Below are 16,353 nucleotides of genomic sequence, written 5' to 3'. Positions count from 1 at the left end.
TCTCAGGTTATAGGCTTAACCGAAGGAAACCTACCATGTTATACTGTTACCAGCTTAAATATCTTATAACTTGTTTTAACATTTTATTTACCGCATGAGTTGATGGTAGAATTATTTTCTTTTTGATAAAGAGTTCTGATAAAAAAACGCCTACAAGCTCTAAAGTTTTTACCCTAGGTTCCTCAATTTAATGTATTTTCTAGATTTTCGTAAATTAAATATTACGAATAAAATAGGCGCTTGAAGTATTCTCTGAAAGTTTTAAGCCACAACCAATGAGTCTTAAAGAAATGAAATACATTTGTGATCATCAACGCTTCATGACGACGAAACTGTTACGCAGGCAGATATTTTGCCCGCAACAGTTATCTTTGTTATATAACAACTTCTGAATTTAAGCTTTTAGTTGTAGCGCAGCAACTAATTTGTTTTGTTTACGTGAATTGATGAGAATAGACCCAAAGTATATTTTTTAAAATCACCCATTAAATACTAAAATTTAAGACTGCTGCTTAAGTACGCAAGTTGAATTGGACTAAAAAATGCGTATTGTCATTGACGAAATGGGATTAAATAATTTGCATTTTTCTCCTACATCAAGCCACTAAACAATTTAGCCAAATAAAGAAGATTCGAAAAATAGATAACTCTTAATTGCAAAGTATTTTCAAATGATTTATTTTTCAATAAAATTTTACTAAACAATTAAATGCAGAAAGACTTTGTTGTTATATAATGCCATAAAATCTTATATGATGTTATAAAATGAATATTAAGCCCTATTTGTTTTGTGAAAGGAAAGTGCCAAGCTACAATGTGTTTAAAAAACATTTTTAAAAACGTCAATTATTCTAAATTAATAAAAGTTATTAATTTGATTTTAAGAAAATGCTAAAATATTAAATACTTTTCGTACATTTTTTAGTTATGTCATCTGATAAAAACGATTGACTGAGTTAGAAAGGTTGGTAGATTATTAACCAGCTTAAAAAGAAAATCCACCTAGTGAAGGTGCAAATAGAAAATTAAGGCAGAAGCCGAGATTAGATTAAAAGACAATCTGCTGACGTGTCTAGATAAAGCCGAAAGTTTCTTCTGCTAACTACCTTAGTCTGCAGATAATCGGTAAAATTTGAATAAAACAATTTTTTTTTGCTGTTCTGGGAAAGTGAGTACTTAAGCAGCAGGCCACTGTATATGTAGAAAATCATTATTACAAGCCCAGCTTGACAATGACATTTGCATTTTAGTACAGCCCGTAGTATTTTGAAATAAGTATGTCTACAATTCGTAGACTGTTGAAATATAGCATGATGATACATGTACGAATGCAGGAATTGCTTTATAGAAACCAAGTGTTACAGATTAAATTATACAAATATTAAACCATGCTAAAAATTACTATTACAACAATGAAAAGACTAATTTTAACATATTGAACTAAATATTATATTCTTAAGACTAAAATATATTTACTAGGAATAAAGATTTACCAACCGGAAAAATGTGTAGATTAACTTATTAACCATTGTTCCTCTCGTATGTTTTGACCATTAAAAGGTCTGTTGTATTATCCTGTAAAAATAAATTTTGGAAAATATTACTAGTTCTTCTGTATTATTGTTTAGTATTAAGTTCACACAGTCATATACTTTGTTCTGCGCAATCATTTTCCCACTAAATAGTTATCTTTATATCGAGTAAAAAACCGGTTATTGTTTAATTTAACTTTATATAGATACAATTATAAAGCATTTATTAAAGATAAAATAGGACTCTCAAAAGTTAAAAAAATTACCATGTCTTATTGCTCAACTATATTTAATAATATTGAAAATAATATAAACAACAAATGCAAAACCTACGGTTGGTATATATATATAATATTTTTATTAGAAATAATCAGGTAAAGCTATTAATGTAAGATTAGTTTTAGCTAAAGCATTAGTAAACGTAGTAAATATGTTTGTCTTAATATTTTAATGAAAATTAAACAAATATCTAGTTTTATAATGCAGTTATAGACAATCAAATGTTAATAAACAAAATCTTCAAGCTAACATGTAAATGGTTGTTATGACCAAACATTTATTGCAGTTGCATCCAAAGTTAACTGAGAGTTTAGATAGAACTTATATGACAAGGTTGTACGATGATAAATAGTATTGATTTAATTTATATACTCTATTTTAACACAATTTTGAATAAATAATTAATACAAAAATTAAGAAGAATTTTTGTATAAAAAATAAGAAATTTCTAGTACAGTGCTTCCTTGCTCATCCTGCCAGTTTCAGTCAAAATCAATGTTTTACTATATTAACATAATTAATTCAGTCCCATAACTAAGCGAGCAGTTTGTAGTTACGTCGTAGTTCTGATATACATTATTTATTGAACGACAAAAAATACGCTCAAAAAGTTTGGTCCAAGGACCTGGTGTACAAAAAAGTTATCGGCCTTTCGGTTATCGAGTTGTGCACCAGAACAATTAAACGTCATGCTCATGACGTGATATTTATTTAAGTTTCATTTTACTATTCTCAGTCTTCGTGCTCAGTAAAACAAAAAAGTTACTATTGTTTATTTGGAATCTTTTCTGATCTACTTAGTAACTTACATACTTAAACACAATAGCTGTTTTTGAAAATTGATGAAAACAAAATGAGTTGAACTAAAAATTGGAAACAAACTGAAATTTTGCGAAATGGTAAATAATATGTTATTTATATCTATTATAATGTTCTTAATAATCTCTATTCTTTTTCAGAAAGAGTTCCTATATTAGCTTAGTTGTTTGCGGTATTATTTGTTTTTTTAAGATTAATTTTAAACTTTATTAAGGTATTTGTTGTGAGTACTTTTGTATTGCATCAATTTTATTTTTTGTATGTAATATATAGTTAAATGAGGTAGATTCTAGAAAAAAAAAACAAAGTTTATCTTACCCAAACATAATTACAAAAAAATGCTCTCTCAAAATGACCGGGTAATCGAGGAAGAACTGTAATAAGTTATGAACTAATTGCTGTTAATCCACGTAAAATTATTTTTATATAACCGTAATTTCCTATCCTAAAACAAGCGATAAAAATATTAATATTTGCTACCATTATTAGCAAAATAAATTTATCAGTTGGATATTAGTTGAAAAATTAAAGTTATTAATTATATTTTGCTATAGTTACGTAGGACAGTGCTTCTGAAATAGGGTTCCGCGAAGTCTTTCGAAATTTAAAAAAGATCATTTATTTAATTAAACATTTTATTTAAAATTAAAATTAGTGGTTCGCTGAAAAGTTGAACTTTGGAAAAGGGTTCCGTCACTAGAAAAAGGTTCAGAAGCACTGACGTAGGACATAGGTAGTTTTTATTTTGTATCACTAGTAAGTTTTTATTGTATTAAAAGAAGATTTGCTTGCAGTATATTTGTAAATTCGCGGTTAGTTTTGACTTTTTCCTATATCTAGTTTTAATGGCTTTATTATCAATCTATTTATTATAAAAAATATTTGTAAGAAAATTAAACTATAGACAAGTGATAAAAAAGTGTTAGTGATTAGAAAAATGATTAATACTTATATTCTAATAAACAGATGCTTAAACACTTAAATAAGCACTTCGTCCTTTTTAAAAGTGTCTTAGAAAACAAAGAAAGTATAGAAAATACTCTATTATTTAACGAAACAATTGTGCTACCCTCTTAATTAACTTGACCCGCCCCTTATACTAACTTGCTTTGTTTAAGCTGCAAATGATAACAGTAAACGAAAAGAAGATGATAACAATATAACGGTCTTGCAAGCTGTTTTAGAAATTAACAAAAAAAACTCTTTCTTTTAGACTATTGAATCCAGCGTTCCCTAACCTATTTTGCAAATGGCCCCCTTTAATAAAATTTAAAAAACCATGGCCCTCTTCAACAAGATTTCTCAAAAACTACTGCTATAAAAACACCTATAACTTTTTTTTTTGCTCTTCATCTGCAACTCGAGAATATCAAGTGTAAGTTTATAAACTACAGTAACCTCTCGGATCTTTACGCACTCGTGACGTTACGCACTCTCGTTTAGTTACGCATTTCAGAATTCTATAAAATTCAGGAAATAAAAATTTTGTTTTATTTTATATTGCACAAATTAGGTTTAATGTATATTTCTAAATTAAAATATGTTTTTGAATGCTAACACACTTCTCTTTATTTTTAGACTTTGTAAATTTATGTACCTTGACAAATTGATAAACATTTAGTTATACCTCAGTATATCAGAAATTTTGTTAACAATAAGAGATTAAATCAAAATTCTGAAATAAACATGACTGTGTTTAATAATGAAAGTATAATGAAATAATGAGAGTTTAAAACACAAAGAAATAATATAGCAGTCTTGCCCTAAACATTAATAAACACCATTTTATAATTGTAAAGAAATGCTTAATTATAAATTGAATTTGCTAAGTAGAATAGAATATAAATGACACTTATAAATAAAGATAAAAATAATTTCTACTTATTATTAAAATAGTAAAATTATTTCTACTCGTATTATTGTTATTTTATAAACATTCAAATCCTTTTTTTTAATATATGTATAGTTTTATCTGTTGTTTTCATATTTATAAATGAAGTAAACAAATAGTTTAAAGTGGGAAAGTGCCCAGTCTGCTTTTAACTAGAAGCAATATTAAAAAAACTTTATAGTGAGTTTATTTGGTACCTCTCGTTTCTTTACGATCTCTCATATCTTTACGCACTTTTTCTGTGGACACAATGTGCGTAAATAAGCGAGAGGTTACTGTACTATAAAATACATCTAAGGTTTTTTTTTGCTCTTCATCTGCAACTCCAGAATATTTAGTGTAAATTTCAAATTATTACCTCATGGCCCCCCTCTTACCCCTTTGCTGCTCGTGACCCCTAAGTATCTGTCCTTGGGAAACTTTGATTGTATCCACTTTGGGAAACCCTGATTTAATCCGTCTATTTACGGTACAATATCTTCACATTGTCAATAAGGGCTCTTAATGCGATAAACAACCAATCACCAATTGGCGCTAACTGATTTATAGTGTTACGTAATTTACTAAAATAAATTAAAATTAAGTATTAATTGTAGAAGTAATTTTAGTTTATATTATCGACGTTACATATTAAATTAAAAAACTTGATGAAAAGAGTTACTCATTTACTCAACCAAAGTGTTTTTGAATTCTATTTATTGCTCTTTATTAAAAATGAATTACTTTCACTAGAAAATTTTTCAATTTCAAAAAAATACACAGCTTTTGAACACAAATTAAAAAAAATTTTCTTCAATATAACAACTTCACATTATCATGAAAACAGTTAAAATCTTTAAACAGAAAAACAGAAACAAAGTTTATTTTTAATCACTACAATATAAACATTCATCTATAACTTTGCCAAAAGAAAGTAGATCCAATTCTACGTTGAAATTTTCTGTTCAACTTTTTCAATTTCGATACAACGATTTCACGTTATCATGAAGAACACTCAACGCTGCAAACAATTCGTCGCCAGTGGGCGCTATTTGCTCTGGGGGCAGCTTAAACCCGAACTCCCCCTCATCCCTCAGTTCAATCGTGTAATTGATGTCAATTCCGTTCGATTGCGTCCAATCCGTTGATACACCCGATGCTTTGTCTGTTGTAATAATATGTTGATTATAAAAAACTTAGTATATTACTTATAAACAAAACTGTTATAGGAATTTATACAGGAAAGTAGGAGTTTCTTTAAAATCAATGTTATGTTCCTTATGCTCAAATAAATATATAAGATATTAAGAGTGTTACTTTTTGAGATTAGACTTCGAAACTTCTAATAGTTAACAAATAATAATAATATAAAGGTTGCTTATGTAAAAAAAATTAAAAACAATTTGTTTAAAAACATCTATTATTTTTGCATGAAGGGAGTATATGCTAGAATCAGCTTGTTGTGCAGTGGGCTGTGTTTTTTATATTTTAGGACAATTTGTAAACAAAAGTTTGATAATTATTATGAAAAATTAATCTAAAATTAAAATTTAATAAACTTTTGTAGTTAACGTAAAAACAAAAGGAAAGAAAATTTCATCTGAAGTTTTTGTTTATGTTAATGAAAACTTAAAACTTTAGAAAACTAAAGGGTTTTCACGTCTAAGTTTCAATTTAACTGTGAATAAAAAATTAACTTTGTTGCTTACAATCTGTTTATAACAATTTCAAAAATAATTAAAATATAAAAAAATAGTTTAAAAACTGATAGCAACACTTAAGTTTGTTGAGTTAATTATATGACTAAATAATAAAAACAAACACAATAAATCTGCGGCTTGTCCAAACTTATAGATTTTTCCATCAACTTTTTCTATTGCAGCACTCATTTGTCTCGCTATGTCATGCTGTTTGGTGTATTTTTTTCAATTGTAAGTTATTGTAAACCTTAATTCTAGTTGATTTGTGAAGCTTTAAAAGAATGTTGGACTAAAAAATCACTATTTAAGTCTGCTGTAAGATTTTGTAAAATCTTTAAAGTTGACAATAACAATGATTTACTATCATTTCACATAATGTAAACTTTGGAACTTTTGTAAATTTAAGATAAAATTTTTTAGGTTATAAAAAGTTTTTTGAGTCAATCCTGACAAAAAGTAAAACAACAACCAAACCGAAACCTGAGTTTGATAATTAAAAGGTTTATCTTCTCCATCGAAGTTGTAAGGGTACGCGATGAGTTGAGCGTACGAGTGCAGTGTGACGTATGCCTTGATGACGTCACGATTCGCTCGAATGAATACAGCTCTGTGACGTGTTTCGGGTTCAGAGAAGGGACCCGGACCGAAGTAGTTCTCAAGACACGGCTCATCCGTTGCCGCAAATTTACCTGAATTGAACTTAGTTTTAGTTTTAAAATTTATAGTTCTTGGCTTTTTAAAGTTTATTTAACGTACTGAAAGCTTAACAGAACGCTTTAATAGTTAAAATGCGAACTACAACCTGTAATAAAGTAATTGTTGTAAAAGCTGTTTTACACAACAAGACCAAAAAAGCTTCAACTACGCTTTAAATAAATTTTAGTTAGCTGATAAAAGTTAAACCCTAATTGAGTTAAGAAAGATAAAAGTTTATGTACAATTTGTAGGTCTAGTTAAGTGTTTTTAATATTTTAAATTATTTTCCAAACCTTTGCTTAACCACTAATAAAAACGTTAAAAAAATTACTTTCTTAATAAATATCCTATTTAGTATATCAATACTATTTTTGAACTTGCTTTGTTTTAAATATTGTTTTGTACAATATTCTTACAAATCTAGTTTTATATAAAAAAAACAATTTTTAAGTGCAAAATAATTTCAAACCTCCCCAACACACATTCCAATTCCTGTTGAGATCAACTCCGTCGCAACCAATTTTAATTCCTGGACGCAAATTTTTCCTCCAATTTCTGTCCTTTGTCTATAAGTTGAGTACATTATTTTATTTCCGAAAACAAGAAATTTTTTTTTTATTTTTTAGCTAAGTTTATACTAAAACTTTTTTTCATGTGTTTGAACTGATTCGAATTCAATTTTCCAATATTTTTAAATGTCATTACTCATTAGTTTTAATAGCCGAGGTAATCTATTAGTGTTTTGAGAATTTTGAAACTTTCAAGAATAAAGTTTTGTATAAATAGTTATCTAACCCAAGTGAAAGCATATCCATCTACATTAACCATTGGTACAAATATCCAATCTACATCGCTCAACAAGGACTCACTGTTAAATATCTATAACAAATTAGTTTGTATACTAATGTATTTGTTGGTTTAAAGAAAATAAGTTGGGGATTACTTACTCTTTTTTTTTTCTAATTTGTACAATTAGTATAATAAAAGTTAATCTATTTTTGTTCTAATGTTGACAGAAACCTCATATTGTTTCTTCACCCTTTTTACATAGCTTTAGTTATTTTATTTTATCAAACATGAATAATTCATAATACCTATATAAAAATCATAACCATAGTTTGTTAAAATCTATAAAGTATGATGTGGAATTATTTTATTTTAGTTAAGGTTTATGCATTTTCTGACAGCTAATATATAATAAATGTTTTTATTTACTTTATTGAAAGCGTATATTGATGCTGCAGTAGAAATCCACTCTCTAGCGTGCGCCAAAGCATCGACAAGTATAACTGGTTTGTTTGAATTGTCACCTGACTTGTTTGAATTGTCACGTTTCGTACGAAGCGCCAGAATCGGTCTGCCCTGGTACGTCGTTCCAATTTGAACTTTTTCTAAATTAGGATTGCTTCCCGCCATTAATTCCATCCATTCCCACACCTTCAAAAATAAATCGTTTTTGAATCCTTAAATTTATTTGAATAAACCGCTTTAATCATTGAAAATGTTAATAAATTATGAAATCTTTGAAAAATAGTTAGGCTTTTTATTTCAATACTCAGCTTATTCTTAAGCTCTTGCCAGATAATTTTTGAATCAAGTCTATTTATTTAAAGTTAACAATTTATTATTTACCTTTTCTAAATATCTTAATTTAACTTATATCGATGTTTTTCTCACTATGAATTTTGTGGTATATTTTTGGTTGTTAACAACATGTAAAATTTTTTTAACATAGTGTTTTATTTTCCACAAACCGAAAAGTTCAAAGAGAGTTTTGCTATTAGTTTTTGTTATTTGTTTTGATTAAAAGGTAAAAAGTTTAAAAAATTAAACTTCGTGAAATTTGTGCATTGTATTTAGTCGGAACAAATAGAGTATTTAATTACCACCTTTATTAGAAGTTGATTTAAGTTATTTGTAAAAATAAAAGATTGTATTCAAATTTAGTTTACAACTTTTAGGCAAATTTCATAACATAGTTAAAACAATAAAAGTCATATAGTTAAAAAGAATATTTTAATAAAATCTTTAGCCTAAATTTAAAACTAAACTTAAACAAGTTTAGTATTTAATAGTTTGTGAAATAAAAAGTCTTAAATCTTTTATAATCAGCTTCATGCTTTTGTTTTAAATAATTTTTGATATTCAAAGTTGAGCCTTCATATTTTAGCTAATAAACTTTAAATGTAGTCAACAACAAGTTTAATGACAATTGTTTTGCTTTCTGTAAAGCATTGTTTTTATAGTAACAAACTAACTAAACAACCTCATTATATGTGTGGTATTTCGTATAATCGAAATCTTCTAACTTTATTTTGCTTTCTTTTGATTTTAAACTTTTTCCCTTTTCGGTTGGTCTTAAAATTGTTTGTTGTTTGTTTTTGTTATTTAAAAAAAAGTTTCTAACTAAACTCACGTTTTTGTACTTGAAGATGAAACCACTAACTGTACACACAATAAAAACGTACTTATTTTCATTTTATTTATTTAAACAAGGTAGAATAAAAAGAGGTTATTCTTTTGAGTAGTAAAGAAAAAAAATCTATAAAAATTCAAGCATAGTTTACAGCAAACACCCATTCTATTTTTAAACTTTGTAGAAAAAAGATTTATTCTATCATATTAGTTTATAAAACTAGTTTTTTACATTACATTAAGACTAAGTCATTCATAAATAATACTCAAGGTATAATTTCGTATTATATGATTTAATATTTTCTCTTTTTTATTTCATATTCAAAACATGAACCTATATAAAAACTCTTTTGTTTTAAATATCTAAAACTCAGCAATATAGAACTTAAAGTTTTTATTTTACTTTTTCTGACACATTTTTAGCTATAAAATGTTTTATAAAAGCAGTTATATTGAACAACAACTTAGTAAAAAAAATATCTCGTCAAAATTATTACTATAAAAAATAATAAAGCATAAAAGTAAAATTAGGAATATTTTAAAAGTTTCTAAAACTTAGCAATAAAGAACATAAAAGTTTTAGCTTACTTTTTCTGAAACGTTTTAACCTATAAAAGCATACTTTGATAAAAATAACTAATCAAATTTTCAAAAACAGCTTAGTAATGAAAAGCTATCTGGTCAAAATGATTAATTTGACACTATCAGTTGTGATTTGTTACAAATTTGAAGTAATAAAAATGTTCCCATCAAATCTAGCAAATATTTGTTTAATATTTTCTTTTATGTTTAATCAAATGTCTCTGATTTAAAAGACTTTTATAACCACATTACCTAAATGCTCGTAAAAAGTTGTAGCAATTGTTTATTTTTACAAGTAGTGTGTTGGGTAGTAATACTTGTAAGTTTATGAACTTAGTATTAATAAAAAAGATACTTTCTACTTACCTGTAGCTTCTATTTTATTGTAATAGTTTATTTTAAAATGTTATTTTTATCTATATGTTGTAACTTTGCTTTTCAAAGTGATAAACAAGACATGGTGCAACAAACTAATTGAAAAAAGTTTAAAAGTGTAACTTTTTATAGTTTTTTATTTTTGTTTATTTGTTATACAATTTACATTGTTGCTGTTCGTTATTTTAAATTTAAACTAAAAAAAACATTTCTTTTAAGTAAAAATAAGTGTTTTTAACTCAGTATAACTATACAAATTTTAATCAAGTCTTATCCTTAGTAATTTATACTTTATCAAAACCAGTATAGCCAAATTGTTTTGCATAAACTATTTCAAACAAAATATTAAAAACATAATTTTTTTTTTAAAAAAAAGTCTGTTTTTGCTATGTTAACGATTAAAACCTTATTAACTATATGTAAAACCAAACTGTAATTTGTAAATCGTTGTAGTTGCGACCTTTATAATCTATAAAAATTATTACCCGAAAGAAAAAATTACATTTTTTAGGCAGAATCAAAACAAGTAAAATGCAATGTGTAGAATAAATGTAGGTACATATGGCTGGTAATTATGATTCAGCGTAAAATTTTGAGCACAGTTTACAAGTATTAATTCTTTAGTATTTAAGATGATACCTATTATAGTCAATGATGAAAAACAAAACACTTTATTAAAACATTTTCAAGTTAAGTTTGCAACAATTAATCTATCTTCAGGAGAAATAAAAGTTCTATACTGAATTATTTTGAACAACTACAAAAAGCCCAAGCAAATATAATTTCTACAATTAAGTAAAAGCTTTATATTGGTTCAGTTGTTTTAAAACTTAGCTAGCTATCTAAAATTAACTTACAACATGGTTACTATATTTTTACACTTGTCCTGGACATCACGTTAAAAGGTAACCAAAAGGTTTTTGTGCACCAAGACCTAGGACCAACTATTTTAAGCGTTTTTTTTTTCTTTTGATAAACAGTACTAATGCTACGTCATAAAACTTGTTAAGTTATATAATTACCTTGTATCAAAACTTTTATTGTTTATTTAGATGATTTTATCAAACAATACTGATCGCGAAACAGTGTTTGTTTTAATATTACCTTTAACTACGAATACAGTGTATCCTCGCTACTCCGGCCATGTTTTGGCAAGTTTTTTTGTACTTATGGACGGATTAACCTTTTGCAAGAACAAAATCTTGATTCGTTTAAAATAGTCCATCTCTTTAATACTAGGCAATGCACTAATAAAACACACCCTAGATTTTCTGTTAATTTAACATGTTTTCAAATATTTCCACAAACCAAACAACTAAAACAGACAAGAAGTAGATGAAACAAAACTTTGATAAAGTTTTAAATCAGTTTTAGGGGAAAAAAGACGTTGTAAACATTACTGAGTTTGAATTTTTAAAGCAACAACATTGGTTTTTGCTGGAATAGTCAAATCCACTTTCTAACTGAAACCTGCCGGATTAGCGAGGTCCGGATCAGCGCTAATGTATTGTACACTTAAAATTCCATTTTCAATCAATAAAACTTAGATACTTATAATTTATACTGTTGGTTCTTTTTTTTATATTTCAATATTACAGTTTTGTTGTATATTGTATTTTTAAACGAAATTAATTTAATATTTCTTTAAACTTTTGCAAATATATATTGTTCACAGTAATTGTAAATACTACTAAATAACTTAGATGCAAACTTTTAACTTAAGATAAAAAAAATTCGTTGTTTTTTTCTCTGTTTTTTTGATGATTTTAAGCAGAGGTCGGCAGCATTTTAAAGGTGGCTGACAAATTCTCTTACATAAAGTTGTTTGCAGGCCGCAGTTATTAAAAAAATGTATTAAGCAATAAAAAAAGTTATCGTAAGACTAAATTTTAACAATACTAATAATGATAAAGCACAAATAAAAACAAGTTATAATTTCGTAGCAAAAATCTTTGTTTTATTGTTTTAGAAAAAGTTTATCTGAAAAGTAAGTGAAAAAGTATTTGATCTGCAGTCCGTAGTTTGCCGACTCCTGCTTTAAAGTGACAGTTGTTTTAGGATATGATATTATATATTTCAAGTACTTGCTAGTTAAACTACTATACTTTTCAAGCTGCAAACAGATAAATCGTGAAATAATTTAAACAACTCATGGAAAACCACATAGTAGTACTTTAATTATGAAAATATAATATTAATGTTGCTGTTTAAACTAAATCAGCAAACGTCGTAATGATAATAAAAGCATTTCAAAAGAGTAATTTAAATTCTATTAACGTAACACTATACGTGTTTGGCATATAAAACTAATTGAGCTGATTGAGTAATAAAAATTCTGACAAATAAATTAGCTTGTTTACTTTTATTAAAAAATTTAATTGATTCTGATGTGTTTACAGAGCATTAACAATTAGTCAGATATTACATGTTTGAAACCATTAAGGTCGTAAAATGTTTTATCGTAAAATTTAACATACTTCAAAACATTTTATTATTTTTTGTTTATTAAAGAAAAATATTGAGAACTTTTTATCTGTTTTATATTGGAGAAAGCTTGTATTGAAGAAAACAAAATAAATTTAAAAGAAAATACTTCTTGAAATGACTTATACTAAAACAACTAACATCTGTATTAGCTTAAATAAATATAATTTTGTTTGATAGTAATTTTTACTATTTAATCAAATATACAAAATCGAAGTCTTCAACCTTTTTCAATATATTAAAAACTCTTCTCATAAAAAAGATCGTTTGATTTATGTTTTTTTTTTGTAGAGTTTAAAAGCAAAGTTTCTGGTTTTGTGATTGTTTTTTTAAAAATAAAAACATTTTACAATAACAAAAATTAAAATACAACAACGTACATAATCCTAAAATCTAAAAATTATAAAGCATTAATAACAAAGTAAATACAAATAAGTAGCTATTCAATTGACATAAACTTTTTAAATTTTAATCAAGTCCCCATAAAGGAAAATTACTTATAATTATTTATAAAGCACAAACTGATATGAAGATAAAACTAATATTTATTTCGGCCATCTTCAACAATGTTGAGATGTTTTATGCCATCGATAATAAACAATGAACTTTACCGCAAGATCAACAACAACAACATCCGAGACAATCCTACGACCGGTTTCGTCCTTATTAGGACTCATCAGACAGGAATAGTCGCGAGAAACCGCTATTGTGATCTTAAACAAGCGGGCTTAAGTACTAAGTACTGAAGCTACCGTTTGTGGGTAAAGTTGAAAAAATGACACAGCTATATCATTCATAGCTCAACGTCTCAGACATTGTCAGCTTGTTGTGAGATTGTAGTCTGCGCTCGTTTGATCAGTTTTAGCCAATATTTATTTCGGCCATCTTCAACAATGTTCAGATGTTTTATGCTATCGATAATAAACAATGAACTTTACCGCAAGATCAACAACAACAGCATCCGAGACAATCCTACGACCGGTTTCGTCCTTATTAGGACTCATCAGGCAGGAATAGTCGCGAGAAACCGCTATTGTGATCTTAAACAAGCGGGCTTAAGTACTAAGTACTGAAAGTCCTGCCTGATGAGTCCTAATAAGGACGAAACCGGTCGTAGGATTGTCTCGGATGCTGTTGTTGTTGATCTTGCGGTAAAGTTCATTGTTTATAATGAAGATAAAACAAAATGTAATCGTTTTTCGTTAATAAGAACGTCTATGTATGCAATTTTTTTTTATAAAATATTTTAATTAAGTTGCTTTTAATACCGATGTCGTAAATTTTAAAAAGATATTTTATTGTTATAGGATTAATTCTTCAGAAAATTCAAAAAACAAAGTAGTCTGATGCAAATCCTACTTCAACTCATTTGAAAGTAGCTAATAATCACAAAAGGGCTACAACTAAATTAAAAACTAACTAAACTAAAACTAATTAAAAAATTTTTGTATACAGTACTACACTAAAGGGAGAGGTTGACTCATCTAGTTTAAACTTTTTTAAACCAGCTTAGTTTTAAAATAAAGTATTATTTCTTTCATCTAAAGGACTACAGGTGAATTGACAACTAAATAAACAATAACAAGATTACAACATCAAAAGGTTAAATAAAAGTTTTATATAAGAAACAAGTTCGAAATTAAATTTACTTCATTTTATTAGGGTAACAAACTCGTTTTTATAATCGCCCTTTGGCATAAATTAAAAAAAAAACGTTCTTTCTCATTTGGTATCGCACCTTTTTTAAGTTAATTACCATTAAAATTTTTTCCACCTACTTGATAGTTATTGCCCCCTTATAGTTACAAACATTCCCAACGTGGTGATATTGCCCACTTTAAAAACCCCGATTTAAAGATAAAACATGTGTTTAGATATATCATAAATATATGACTTTTTATTGCCTATTTATGAAATAAAACAAGAACCTTAATCAAATAGATTAATGTTATATTTTCTTTTGCTAAAAAGACTAAAAAGCAAAACTTAGCTATAATTTTTATTATTATTTGCGTTTTATAAATTTTAGGTTTTAAACTTTTATCGAAAATAGTGAAATGAGTATTACAAAAAGTTAATTAAGAATTTAAACAGACAAATTTATTTAGTTGGTAAATACTAAGAATAAAAAAAGATACATGAAAAGTTTTCTAAATTAAAACTGTAAAACATTGGTAAGCTTTTAAACTTAAATTTCCATTAAGCCCATTAAACTTATTACTATGAAATGCATAGATGGTTTTAATAGTATCTTTTTTGATTGTATCTCTCTTTTGTTCTGCATTGAAAATTTATTATCTCTTTTAATTTTTCATCCACCAAACGTTGTTTTTATTTTTACATAACATAAACTAGTAGATTATGTTTAAATAAAGTTATTATTGTATTTTGCTTATGATTAATCCAAAATGTGCTAATAATAAATATTCAACACATTTTTGGCTAATCATTGAGTAGGACAACAAAATACCTAAAAATATTAGATCGGAAGCATAAGCATTCTTTTCTAGAATATTACAATAATCAAACTTAAGTAGTTGGATAGTTTATTAAAAGTAAATGATCCATTTTGAAAACTACTTAAAGTTTGCTTAGGATATAGAAAGAAAAATATTAGAAAAAAGTTTAGAACATACAATTTCTTTGCAAATTTTTAAAATCTAAACTACCTTAAAGATATTAATGTTTGATTTTTAACAAGAATAATAAAAATAACCAAGGTTATCAAATTTTCTAACATTAACAGCATTAAGTCAGTTTCAGAATTATCGCATACTGATTGTTATCAACATTTAAATTTAGCAATATAATACTACTTCAAGCATCTTACCAGCTATATTACCGGCGCCCGCCAAAATTTGTTAAAACTAACACAATTATCATATAAACATATTAAAGAAAATTAAGAAGATTTAAAACTTGGCAAACTGAAATGAAATAGTATTTATTTAATCTAAAACTAATTTATAGAGTCTTTAAGTTTACTAAGTATTATTCTTATTGTACATCATAGTATAAAATGATAAAGTTTTGCTGTCGTGGACAAAGACATCCAAGTGGTGTACGACTCGAAACTCGAAAGGTCCCCACCCCTTCGTACATCAGTGGTCTTTATTAATGGTAAAAATCATTTTGAGTGCTTTTTTGTCCTTCAATAAACAATAATAAAAATAATACAAAACAAAATTCCTTACTTTTATCAAAATCACTATAAATTTTTTATAGATTTTGTTTAATGATTTATACTGAAAATCTTATAAGGCTATTGAATTCTTGGATGTATGTATCTTTTGTTGTTTGCAATTTATAACTTTTAAATCAATATAAAAGTAAAGTACACTGGCAGTTTTAAAAAATTAAGTATTTCAGTAATAAAGAACATACTTTTATACTTGTATTTGTTTTAAGTTATAACATAATCATACTTATTATCAGTTTATTGTAAAAAGTTAAAATTTATATAAAATCAAAATTTAAGAACCTGCTTTAAATAAGAAATAGATGTAAAAGAAGAAGAGTACAAATTATTAAAACGTTTTATGTTTCATATAGAAGATTTAGACATAAAATTCAAATTTTGTTCAACTTAATATAAGCAAAT

At 26.5% G+C, this 16,353-nt stretch overlaps 1 protein-coding gene across 1 annotated transcript; it reads right to left on the bottom strand.

Annotated features, from left to right (window-relative positions):
* Positions 1-5,474: 5,474 nt before the first annotated feature.
* LOC145839186 (carboxypeptidase B-like) lies at positions 5,475-9,476 on the bottom strand. Its single transcript, XM_082946794.1, has 7 exons — positions 9,471-9,476; positions 8,082-8,333; positions 7,692-7,775; positions 7,366-7,462; positions 6,681-6,889; positions 6,323-6,407; positions 5,475-5,665 (listed from the first exon to the last, which is right to left on the bottom strand). Exons 1-7 carry the CDS (start codon positions 9,474-9,476, stop codon positions 5,475-5,477), a joined length of 924 nt encoding a protein of 307 aa, XP_082802920.1.
* Positions 9,477-16,353: the final 6,877 nt, after the last annotated feature.

The sequence above is a fragment of the Thalia democratica genome, chromosome 6 (assembly GCF_965202585.1).
Source record: "Thalia democratica chromosome 6, ktThaDemo2.hap1.1, whole genome shotgun sequence".
Taxonomy (NCBI): domain Eukaryota; kingdom Metazoa; phylum Chordata; class Thaliacea; order Salpida; family Salpidae; genus Thalia; species Thalia democratica.
This window is presented reverse-complemented; position numbering and strand designations above follow the sequence as displayed.

What these genes read in the sequence shown, in the direction of transcription:
- LOC145839186 (XM_082946794.1), bottom strand. An exon ending in ACATTTATTATATATTAGCT is followed by an intron (nt 7,776 to 8,081) that starts GTCAGAAAATGC and finishes AATTTGTTATAG; the next exon opens with ATATTTAACAGTGAGTCCTT. An exon ending in CTTTTAATTATCAAACTCAG is followed by an intron (nt 6,408 to 6,680) that starts GTTTCGGTTTGG and finishes TACACCAAACAG; the next exon opens with CATGACATAGCGAGACAAAT.